Here is a 12132-nt window from a genome sequence, read left to right on the forward strand (position 1 = left end):
GGTCACCATACTATAATCGGCGGGAGTTTTTAAAATATATTATAAAATATATGATTTATAATCATATTAAATCGTCTATATTAGTTATATGGTCGAATCTTTTCTCTCAAAATACTAAATAATAGTATTTTTGTACTTAAGGTGGTAAGTTTATACCTTCAACCTTAATTGAAAATATTTAACAGGTTTAACAAGTTAGTATTACATTGTTATTTTTTAAACTAAATTATGGTAAATAATTAAATTTACCATATTTACCACTTCCTTTAACTCATGGAGATATTACAAAAAAAAAGTAAACTTCGCAACAAAGTCTGTCTGATACATTTAAGGTTAAAAAAGCAATTTATTTCTGACTCCCAAAATAGTATCTAATCACTTTGAGTTTTCGAAAGTATTTTTAACAAAAAAATGTGAATTCAGCGCATCGTCTCATTAGCGAATCGTTGGCAATGTTCATCTCCGAAGTGCTCCAGATGAGATGGAACCTGATGGAGTCACTGAAAACTAAAAAAGGCTTGTTTTTAATTTTCGGGAGTGTTTCAACAGCCCCAATCGATGTTTACTTTATTTGATATGACTTAAGCCTAACTCGGATAACGTGGAACATGGTTTAACCCCAACAGTCGCTTAGAATCGTCCCTGACCCTGGCGCGTCTCCTGGTGCGGGTGGGTGCGGATGTACTCGAGGGACTTGAGGATGGCCGCTGGGATGGGAGGAGGTGTGGGCAGGTGGGCGCCGGCGGGGTGGAAGCCGGTCGCGTCGGCTGTGTAGGTCAGCTGGATGAGCTGGCCGTCGGGGGCGTAGTAAGCGTTGGAGCCGCTGGCGTAGTAGCCGCCCACGCCCGCTTCCTGGCCGGCAATGCCGTTGGAGGTCTGGTACTGGTACTGGTAGCTGCCGTCCTCCTTCAGGTCGCTCTTGTACTCCCTCGTCTCGGCGGCGGCGTCGAAGGCGTCAGGACGGGCCTGGACACAGGCAACGGCCAGGGCGGCGACGGCAAGGACGATCTGTAGTGGGGGCAGAGGATGTTACTACTTATCCGACATCTATCAGAAGCCTGCTGGACTTACGAATTTGTTCATTTTGGGATGGTTTGGGACTGGGCTGGGCTGGGCTGACTTGTTGTCACTGTGAACTCGCCACGAGAATGAATGTGACTGAACTGGAGCGGCGGCGCATTTATAGCATTTTGGCACGCCAATCTGTTCGGGGCTGGGACCTGCACCGGCACCAGCACCAGCACCAGCAGCAGGGGCAGCAACAACAACGCAGCGTTTAATTTGCAGCATTGAACCTGAACTGCCCCTCACCGACACAAGATACAAGACGCACACTCGCCAAAAAGTGAGACACGGCTCTTCCGTCACTCTACACGCTGTCTTATTTTTGGTGATTCCGGTCCCCGGGTGTGTGAGATAGTTTTTGGTCGTAAACTTTATGCTCCTTTTGGTTAAGATTTTGTGGTCAATCAATTCCCAAGCCCCCAGGGAGGGGACTAATTTTTTATTAGCACCTACGCCAATTGTTCGGCGGGGTATTTAGCGCAATTTATAGTTTCGCAGCCGAAAGGTTAACATCATCGGATACTTTAAAGTAACTTTTGGGTCTGTGTCGGGACTGGGCTGCAGGATCATTTGTAAATGTAGCGCTGAGCCCTTTGCTTAAATCGTATGCGAAAACTTTGTAATAAATTGTTTCCGAAATCGGCAAAATCGATTAAGAACCTCACATGCTGGGTCAACGCCATTCATTTATTACAAAATCAGCCAGCCCGACGCGGAGCGGCGCGGTGCGGCCAAAAATGAAAAAGGCGAACGTGGAGAACCTGCCTGGCAGCCTCGGCATTGGCGCAGACGTACGACCTTGCCCCACCGTGTGGCATCAGCCGAAAATCCCGACATTGGCAGACTGTCCGAAAGTACGACAGTTTATCGACAGGGGAGCGGGCAAGTTTGTATTAAGTTTTGATAAGGAAACTGGCGAGGAGTCGGGTCCTGGCGTGACTCACGAGAATGGCTCTGGAGAGAACTCCTTCAATCTTATAGTAAAACACAAGAAATACTATTTATACCCTTGCCTCATAAAATATTCGATTTATTGATGTCGTACTTATTAGAAAAATCTCTTAAAAGCCCCCTCCTAAAAGGTTTTATTGGCCATATTGAAGGTGTCAGTTGGCCATCGCTAGAGTGGCCAACAATAAGAGCGCATGCTGTTTCCCTTAAAAGATTTGTGTTGGCCCTTAATAAATACATGGCTAGGTTGGCAACAAGGCGGGCCAGGCCGAGACGCGAATGAATCTCAGAGGGGGCGGGAGAAAAGTGAATGTGCTGCCAGCAACATGGATGTCGCATGGCCCAGAAGCATCAGCATCGGCATCAGCAGCAGCGGCAACATCAGCATTGGTGGCATTATCTGCTTTCTGGCTGGCCTCTGTTTTTGCTTTCTGCTTGCCTTTTTGTTGTTACTTTCGGCTTTTATGCTCCAAACCGGCTGTTCGGCAATTTGCTTCTTTTTTTTCTGCTGGCCACCGTATTTGCTTTTTGCCGGCAACACAATTGTCCAGTGGCTGCCGCTTGGGCGGCTTTAAATGAAGGCAAAAGTTGTTACGACTCGATGGCTGCTGTTTCCTTAAGCCGCTTCCGCCGTACTTAACAGTGTAGGGCCACTCCTTCTTTGCTCATTGCTCCTTGTGACCCCCATCCATCCATCCATCCACCCGTCCATCTGTCCGTCCATTAGGGCATCAATCCATCTTGGCGCGCATTAAGAGGAAACAAGATACAAGACACAAGATGCAAGAGGCAGATGCTGTAAAAATAAAAAGGGGACTTGCTGCAGACGGCGACTCCTTGGGCGCATCTCCTCCAGCTCTTCACGCTCACCTGCTCCACATTAATTGACCCACATTCGGAGGCGACAACTCGTCCAGTCCGGTCCCAGCCAAGGTCGCTGTTTCTGCTTTAGTTGGGGCAGGGCTCTGGGGCACTGAGAAAAAAGACAGTGTCTCTGGCTAAGCCACTTCCTCCTCGTCTAACACGAAATGCAAAAAAATATCTTAAAGTGTATCTGCGATTGGCATTTGAATTTTTATGGCCAATCCGCTGCTCTACATTCACTCATTCAGAGCCAATCGAGCTGTTATATTTAGCAAACTTAATTAATTAAAACATTGTCAACGCAAGCCCGGCTTGCAGCCGACGTGATGGGCACGTTTATGGCCTGCTTATACAGTTTCATTCAGAGAGGTTACTGATCTGCGTGGAGGGTCTGCACTGTGGTCCAGACGACCCCTTTTGTTGGCCAAAACTCAAATTTCAAAAGTTAAAATATCGAAGTCATTTTAATCGCATTTTATTCGGAGAAGACCGACTATCAATGCTGCATACTAAAAATTTTTATAGATGGCGCCACATTCACGAAATCGGAACTTAAACTCAGCTGGTCATACTGAAAAAAGTTTGAAGTGTAAAAGTGAAAAAAAAGAGTCTTTTTCAACATCACATTGCGCAAAAAATACAACAATTTTACCAATCTTTAGACATGAATAAGATTCAGTGGGGTTTGTACTACGTGTTGTGTATAATGAAATGTTATATATTGTTGTGGTGTCTTCGTAGTTATATGTTAAAGTGAATCGTCTGAACTGTGAAAATTGTGTAGAAATCTCGTTTTTAAAAAGCTGTAGAAAGTGAGTCCAGCCTAGTCCAACCTTGAAACCTTTTGTACGTCGTAGAGTAATTAATTATCTTTCGATTGTATATAGTCAGAATTGCCACTTTTAACCACTTTCTTTGGAATTTGCGTTTTTAGCTCATAACCTAAAATTCGACAACTCAGAATTGTTTGAAATATGGAAGTCTGTGAAGACCCAAGAACAAAAGTACAAAGCAATTCTTGATTTTTTTAAATCTAAAACTAGTGGCGAAATTTTTGAGAAAAAAATGCAAGCTTTTGAGGATGCCAGTAAGAAAATATGCTACCGTTTAACGGTAAAATGGAAGAATTGCAGATCGAATGCAAAGCTATTTCAAAGGAGACATTCCGATTGGCTCTGTTCACAAACTTGTATTCCGGTTGGAAGGAGAAAACATTCAATAGGACGCCCTGAACTAGACTACTTAGAAAAATCTCGAAGGGCTCAAAGAAAACAGGTAGCAGATCTTGTGGTGTCTGAAGGGGGAAACACAAGTTTATTAATTCAATCGGCTAGCATGGCCGCACGAAAACAGGGTAAACACGATCTTGCATTTGCAAGTGAAGACTTCGAATATGAAGAGGAATTCGATGACAGTCTTAAATACGAACTAAATTTTGAACTAGAGAATGAAAATCAAGAGCTTTTACAACATTTGGGTCTGTTAATTAATCAAATTTAAAAAGCATAATACAAACTTAAACGTTATCTATTTCAGATCCCTGAAGCTGTTTCCTTTATGTGGAACCCTTAATTTCATTGATTTTTATTAAAACTGTATATTAATATTATGTTTTTGATCCAATACAACCATATTTTAAAACATTTAATAAAATAAAAAAAATATATATAAAAAGAGGCGGTGCCACACCCATTTTTTTTTTAATTTCTACTGCCTATGGATTATATTAACCCAATAAAAAAAACTAGATCGAAATATCTTGTTCCATTCGTGAGTTATTAATTTATGCCAACAAAAGGGGTCGTCTGGACCACAGTGGTCTGGGTACCGTCTGATTCTTCGGCAGATGAAACCCATCGACCGGTCTAATGGCCAGAAAACAACAAGTCCCCAGCAGGCGTTGGCGTTGGGCGTGGAAGGTCGGCCCTTGGGGCTTTTTCTGTGTTTCCATGTACGTCCGAACAAAGTCAACGACTTTCGAAAATCTCTGCCGCATCGACCTTCAGCAAATAGAGACGAAATGGCCAGCTAATTGTTCGTAGTTGCAACTTTCATTTCGATTCGGTATCGGTTTGGCAATTGGCCGGCCAGGTTCGGCCCGGGTAGGGGGTTTTTGGCGAATTCGCACTTGTAGCTACAAATTAAATCAGTGCACGGCGGCTGGCGTTATTCCGAAAATATCGAACCAACAAAAATCAATTAATTGGTTTTCCATCATTTGATTTTTGGCCAGACGGCCTGCACAAACATCTGCATATATCTGGTTGTTTTAAGGCTGGCTGATGGATTTTTAATCAAAACTTGATTCAATTTGCATGTTTCAAGTCCGTTTCCCTTTCAGCATTCGAACTCACATCTTTTGATCGACCATTTGCCATAATATCATGGACTAATTGATTCGTGAATCGTGGGCTTTGAGCGAATTAATTCATTGAATCTATGGCTGGACAAATGATATTGCGTGTCTCACTTTAAACTTAAAGCACTTTTCCAGCTAATGTTTAAATGCAAGTTTTAAAGAAACACCCACATGGCCTTATTTGCGAAGAAAAATTCCCTTTGGGCAACGGTCGCCTCTGCACACCAGATGCAAATTAAATTTATTTTGTTGCACGCGTTGCACACAAGGATATACATATACTCTCTGTGGCAGCATCATAAAAATATTTATTAAATTCACATTCAATTATGATAAAAATTCCTGAGGGTTCAAGGCTCATACACACTATCCCCAGACTTTAAAGAATGCGAATAAATAAATAAATATTGGCAGCCATAAATTATTAACTGATGGGTAAGAAAATATGTACATGTATGATATATAGGCCACTGCATTTGATATTCTGATCGATTAGCATCTTACCTGCTTCCGCTCGGGCTCTATGGAAATTAGCAGCAATTAGCTGGTGGTGGAGGTGTTCCATTTTGGCCATTTCACGCTCCGAGGAGCACCTGCCCGGGCACGAGCCATGTCCATTTAATGTTGCCACTTATCTCGATCCGTAGTGATGGATTTCGTAAAGGTTTATATATGTAGACATATAATATGTATGTGTGCTGCGAATGTGTAACTTGGTCGTGGATAATTAATGAATTAACACAAACACTTAATTACTCGAGAGTGCCGGCAGCAGCCGAAAAGCAGAAAGAGTTTCTTGACCCTCGGGGTCGGGTCAGTGGGTATTTCGTTTCGTTTTCACTTGAAACTCTTAATGAAACTCATCCACGGCGGGGACTGGGCCACCTGGAGCCGAGGTAATTGGCGTTGCAACCGTTTCTCGGCTCTCGGCTATGAAATACCATATGCTGATGGTGATGATGTGATGAGTCCCAATCATCTGACCATTACCATCTAATGGCTGCTTTCCTCACTTTCGTTGGGAGATCTAGTTGGATTTTCTGGGGTATATAAGTGCCGGGTCGAGGGCACTGAGGCATCAAACACAGCTTAGCTCTTAGGGTTAATACCAGCCAATAAACCATTAGCCACATCTCACATCTAAGCCAGGCGAAAATGTCGAAGATCGTAAGTCACAGTGGAGAGGACTCTGCTCCCCAGTGGATAACACCATAATAATCCCATCGTATTCCAGTTTGTCGCTACCGTTGTCCTGCTCTCGCTGGCCGGCGTCTTGGAGGCTCGTCCTTCCGACTCCCCCGACGCCCATGCCGAGATCCGGAGCTTTGTCAACGAGCTGAAGCAGGAGGACGGCAGCTACAACTACCAGTTCGAGACCTCCAACGGGATCGCCCAGCAGGAGCAGGGCGTGGGCGGCTACTACGCCAGCGGTTCCTCTCAGTACTACACCCCCGAAGGACAGCTCATCCAGCTGACCTACACCGCGGACGAGAACGGGTTCCAGCCACAGGGCGAGCACCTGCCCACCTCTCCTCCGATCCCTGAGGCCATCCTCAAGTCGCTGGAGTGGAACCGCAACCATCCGGAGGAGGAAACCGAGGAGTATGCCCATGGCCATGGACACGGAGGACACGCCGGACACGCTGGACACGGTCTGGAGCAGGGCAAGCAGTATCTGCAGCCAGCCACTACGCCTCTGCTGGCGCCTGCGCCGGCTCTGGCGGTGGCTGTGGGCGGAGCCGGACTCCCCTACGACAGGAAGCTGTAAGCCGTCCAGCAAGGATTCTGCCAGGCATCCATCCAGCTCGCCTCATGTCCTGCCTGTTTGCATAGTCGAAGCCAGTCGCCCATCCGCCCATACTCTGTATATATAGACCCTCATACATTTACATCAACAAGCTCCAGGGCTCCTCCGCAGCCCCCAATCCTGGGACCTGGGACCCGTGTCCGTGTCCCGTGTCCTGTGTCCCGTGTCCGTTGTCGGCTCGACTGACGTTGACATTTATTGCCAGAGATAATAATAATGTAATAAAAGAAAAATACAATTTAATATGGTTGTTTATACTATGAATGCCGGGGCTCAGACGCCAGCATATGGCCATGCCCGAGGCGGAAACACACGAAAAAATTTGGGCTTCAGCATAGGAGAATTTTAAACAAGACTTGTCGTTTTATTTCTGGCACTTAAAACGAGGAAATAACTGGTATGAGTTGTAAACAATGTGTTGGATGTAGCCTCTAAAAGACAAGCATAAATATGCACACTTTGTTGAATTTTTTTCTCTCTGTGCAGATGCCATCGCATCGCCCACATGCATTACCATTTCACAGTGGCTTCCCCTCTGAGATTTTCCTCCTCGAGTGCCTCCGAGATCTGGTTTGGTTCATCAAATACTTGTTTCTGGGGAACTTCAATCAGAAATTAATAAATTCACGCTCTTTTTTTCGTATTATGTTAATTGGCGGCGGCCCTTCGATTCGCGTCTCGGGTATCGAGTCTCCAGCCATGTTGCAACTTCAAATGTCATTGTTTTGTTGATTAAATTAACAAGTGGCTGCCGCTTTTGTTGCTGCCCATAATCTCATTGGCTTTTAGCAATGCTGGGGGTTTTGATTTAGCCGGCTTTGGTTTTGACTTTGATTTTGATGCATTGAGGTTGTGTCATCAGCTCCACCCAGTTTACGGGTGGCACTAAATTTGTCAGCCCAGACTGTGGGCTAATCAGTTTGGGAGGCTTTTAAGATAAAGCTTATAGATTTACCCTACCATGGCTGAAGTATAATGGAAGTTAATTGATTTCAGCAAAACGGAACAAGTGTTGAAACAAAGGAGTACTTGACTTTGAAATAGATAGTTAGCAAAGCGCAGTGAAAGGTGTATAATATTATAATATAGATTTCCTTTATTATAAACTTTTATAGGCCAGATAGTAGAGTGTATCCACCATTCACCAGCCGCTGGCCTTATGGAACTCCATGTCTTGCATTAATGACTCGAAACGTGCGGCCAAAAGCAGTCCGATTCGCCGGAATATGGGTCGCTCGGCATGCTCGACTTGTTTGCATAGATTTTCGGAGTCTGTGGGTCTGGCGCTGGCTCTGGCTTGGCATTGTTGCCATATCGGATCACTATAAATAGTCAATCGAGGGCCCAGTGTCATAGCATTAGCCTGACAGCCGACAGCCCAGCACTATCACAGCACCATGTACAAGCTCGTAAGTGGATAACGAAGTTCGAGCTCCGGACGGAGAACTAATTTAACTTCCTTGGACTTTAACCGACAGCTCCTCATCGCCGCTCTCCTGGGATGCGCCCTGGCCGCCCCCCTCAACGATGACACCATCACCAAGTTCCTGACCAACCAGGATACCGACGGCACCTACGCCTACGACGTCCAGCAGGCCAGCGGCATCCAGTTCCAGGAGGAGGGCCAGGCTGGGCACTACGCTCGCGGCGCCTACAGCTACATCTCCCCCGAGGGCATTCCTGTCCAGGTTGTCTACACCGCCGACGAGAACGGCTTCCACCCCCAGTCCGACCTTCTGCCCACTCCCCCACCAATCCCAGAGGCCATCCTGCGCTCCATCCAGTTCATCCAGGAGCACCCCACGCCTGAAGAGCTGGCCGATCGCGCCGTGCGTGCCCAGCAGATCTAAGATCATAGTAGTCCTAAGCTTGCCTAAGTCGTCACCATTCCGGATAATGTATTTCGTGTCCTCCATCCACCCCATACGAATAAAGCCATCCGGCTGCGGTTGGTGTTAATTGAACTGATTTGTGGAGAATCTAATTCACGTTCGGGACTTAATTAGAGGCTGCCTTCAGCTCGGCGTTGAGTCCTTGGCGGCCAGGCCGGGCTTTGTGAACAGTGGTCCTGCCTCTGCGAACTGGAAAAGTTCTGAGAAGTTTATTGGATGCATAGGAAACGAAAACCCAACTTTCTGAAAGGGCATCTGAAATAATGGCAAAGGTAAACAAGAATGAGCCGAAAACATTCGGGGGGTTTATTGAAAAGTTGTGCCTTTGATTTTGCTATAAATTAGATAAAGTTTGGCGCTGGAATGGCTATGTATCAATTTTGAGTTACACATCTCTGATTAATTTACAAGCCCACACCGCTTACTTAAAACACTGTGCCCTCGCAGCTCATTAACATTTGACATGAGGCGTGGGGCATGGGGCATGAGGCAAGTTAATTTCTGCTCTGCTCTTCTGACTGCGATTTTATGGGCGGGAATTCAATGAGTGTCTGCTGGAAATGGAAATTCATTAAGACACTTACAGGGACAGGAAGGGGGAGCTAACACGCACAGCCATTCCGGCGTGAGCGGATCCTGGCGCGGCGTGGCGTGGCGGGTGCCAGGAGCAGGACCTGCTGCAGAGCCGCTCTCTCATATCAATTAGGCACGCTCAGCGGCGGATATGAGTAGTTAATTAAAAAGATTGGGATGTGCGAATTGCTATAAAACCCATTTAAATCATTCAAGCCTTTGTCTCCGCACGCACTGGGCTCTGGTTTCTGGCAAGGACATTTATGCTAATGTCAAGTATAAAGTTCGGCATTCGGAGCCTGTTGTGTTTGAGGTTCTGTGGCTGTGTGGGCCCTTGAAAGGCACACCTGTGTGTGCTCCTGGTTTCTGACAGCCGCACAAAAGCTGCTGTGTAATCAAAAACTTTTTATTTTATTTATCATTTGGCTGGAAATCTAATTATAAATGCGTTGTGGAAATGTGGCTCTTTTTTTCCGGTTCAGCTCGCCCCGTCCCGGACTTGTGTGTCCTTCCCGGGCCCCTGTTTACGCCCGGCGATTGTCGACCATGTGCCAAGTCGTAAAGCACGGCTGGCTCCCAAATCACGGAATCATATCTCGCTGGAAAGGTAATAAATTTTTAAACGAATGCCATGCCAGATTCCCAGCGACGAAGCATAAAAACACTGAACTTGCATAAACAGTGTGCTTGGGTTGAATAATTGAAACGTGTCGGCTTTTGCGAGTGACTCCGTAATGTATTAAACACCAGCAATTTTCTGATATCAATTGGGGCTGGGATTTCGATAAGCCATTGCACTTTCCACGGCTACTGATACCATATATAACAATATTAAACAAATGGCCCAATAACCCTAAGCTCGACAAGCATGCAATTTACTTTTATGGGCAGTATAAACTATTCACAAAATTAGCTTCTGTGCTCGTCTTTTATTCGGCCATAATTCAACCAACTGTAGCGCATTTGGCCCAATGTCTGGCCCACTTTTTCTGGCTCTCCGGGCCTTTCTCCGGCCCATTCGCCAGCCCTTTCCCCGGCCCAGTCGACCTAGGATAGACAAACACACAACTACCCTTTTGTGGCCGTTTCAATGTAAATACATTTGACTACCCCGGGTATACCTTTTCTATTTTTCCATTTCTCGGGATTCCGGAGTGGCCAGTATGGGTGGTAGAGGATGTCCATATTTAAGCAGTCAAAAAAAATACTTTGTTTGCACCTCCTGGAACATGGAATACGGAAAACGGTCACGGCATGTGTCACGTAGCTGCCAAAATATGCGAGCGAGTGCTTGAAAATGACACGGACCAGCCCAAAACTGGCCAAAAAAAAAAGCTGGTAACAGCCTGGAGGAGAAGGAAGAGCATTTCAATTAGGTAAAAACTGAAACAAGTAACATTACGGAAACAGGAGCTATCCTTTGGCCCTTTTGCGGGGGATTCCCCGGAAATGAAATTCCTGCCAACATTTCTTCCTGAACTTTAATGATTCGCCGCTCCGCCCCCACTTGGTGTGCAATTTTTCTCGCAGAGGAGAATAAAAACATTTGAGAATTGAAAGAAAAACACTCGCTGGCTGGTATTAATAACAATAGTTCCGGCCATTTGATGGACGATGCAGAGCGGGGACTGCAGAGTGGGACTGTCTGTGCCGACAAAATGAAAAATAATTTCCAACAATAATTGCCAAAGAAAACTTTTCGGGAGGGGAAATAAAAACGAATGGGACGAGGGCATTCCAATAGACCAGCGACAACAGCACAACCAACCACGTTGAACAGACAAACGAAACCAATTTATTTCCAAGTAAAAATCAATAGTCAGTGGAGGCAGGGAGGTCCTTTCCGGGTCCTGGGGCAACTAACGTAAAAAACGTCAAATTCTAGAGAGGCGACAAAATTGTGCGGCTAAGTGTGTGGCCCATCAACATGTGTACGTGAAGATGCCACCACGAGTCGTGCGCCCGCCGGACACTCGAGTCATTCAATGTCCTTTTCGGAGTGCCCTCTGCCCTCTGCCCTTCCACGTCCTCGTCCTCCGTACGCGGTGCACTTATATATCCGTATCGGGCGTCCGGCTTCCGGAATCCGTTTTCGTTGTCGTTAACAACTGCGCCCCAAGTAGCGCACAATAGCAACAACCTCAGTGCCACCTCAGCGCGCTGCAAGGACAACAAGGATGGCTTTTAATAGTGAAATATGCATTTGACATGCGACTGCACTTCTCGAGAAGGGGGTTGCTCCGGGCTGGCTATTTGCATGTTAAGGTCTGGGTAATAGAAGGGCAGCTACTATTGTTTTCAGTGTACTACATCCCAGTGGGCCACTGAGTGATGCGGTGATTCGCGGACATTTGTTTAAAATTCCAATTAATTGGGCTGCATTTGTCGGAGGCAGTGGCCTAAAAAATGCGATAAGCAAGAAATATATTCCCCAATCCCGATCTGACATTTTGATTGCGGCCGCATTCATTTTAATATTTTAATTTCGAGGGCCAGCTGGAAAGTATGCCACGTTTAATTGCATTCACTAACTGTGATGGTGGGCGGCAGCGCGGCGACCTTAATAATAACTCACATATGGAAGCGGCTCCTAAATTAGATTTCAATAATTTAATATTATA

The 12132-nt window shown here is 45.8% G+C and overlaps 3 protein-coding genes and 1 long non-coding RNA gene across 4 annotated transcripts; 3 read left to right on the top strand and 1 right to left on the bottom strand.

The window, feature by feature from the left end:
* Positions 1-521: 521 nt before the first annotated feature.
* Positions 522-1488, bottom strand: LOC6507632 (pupal cuticle protein Edg-78E). The gene is made up of 2 exons (XM_001956007.3): positions 1072-1488; positions 522-1008 (listed from the first exon to the last, which is right to left on the bottom strand). The coding sequence occupies exons 1-2, from the start codon at positions 1288-1290 to the stop codon at positions 631-633; spliced, it is 597 nt and encodes a 198-aa protein (XP_001956043.2). The 5' UTR covers positions 1291-1488; the 3' UTR covers positions 522-630.
* Positions 1489-3655: 2167 nt separating this feature from the next.
* Positions 3656-4554, top strand: LOC123257120. The gene is made up of 2 exons (XR_006507078.1): positions 3656-4357; positions 4417-4554. It is a non-coding gene; the product is annotated as an uncharacterized LOC123257120 (long non-coding RNA).
* Positions 4555-6452: 1898 nt separating this feature from the next.
* LOC6507423 (pupal cuticle protein Edg-78E) lies at positions 6453-7289 on the top strand (the record flags this gene model as incomplete). Its single annotated transcript, XM_032454318.2, has 1 exon — positions 6453-7289. A coding segment is annotated over one exon (555 nt), but the record flags the coding sequence as incomplete, so codon positions are not given.
* A 1066-nt stretch (positions 7290-8355) lies between these two features.
* Positions 8356-9010, top strand: LOC6507424 (pupal cuticle protein Edg-78E). The gene is made up of 2 exons (XM_001956005.4): positions 8356-8455; positions 8525-9010. Exons 1-2 carry the CDS (start codon positions 8444-8446, stop codon positions 8894-8896), a joined length of 384 nt encoding a protein of 127 aa, XP_001956041.1. The 5' UTR covers positions 8356-8443; the 3' UTR covers positions 8897-9010.
* Positions 9011-12132: the final 3122 nt, after the last annotated feature.

The sequence above is a fragment of the Drosophila ananassae genome, chromosome 2R, assembly GCF_017639315.1.
Source record: "Drosophila ananassae strain 14024-0371.13 chromosome 2R, ASM1763931v2, whole genome shotgun sequence".
NCBI lineage: Eukaryota > Metazoa > Arthropoda > Insecta > Diptera > Drosophilidae > Drosophila > Drosophila ananassae.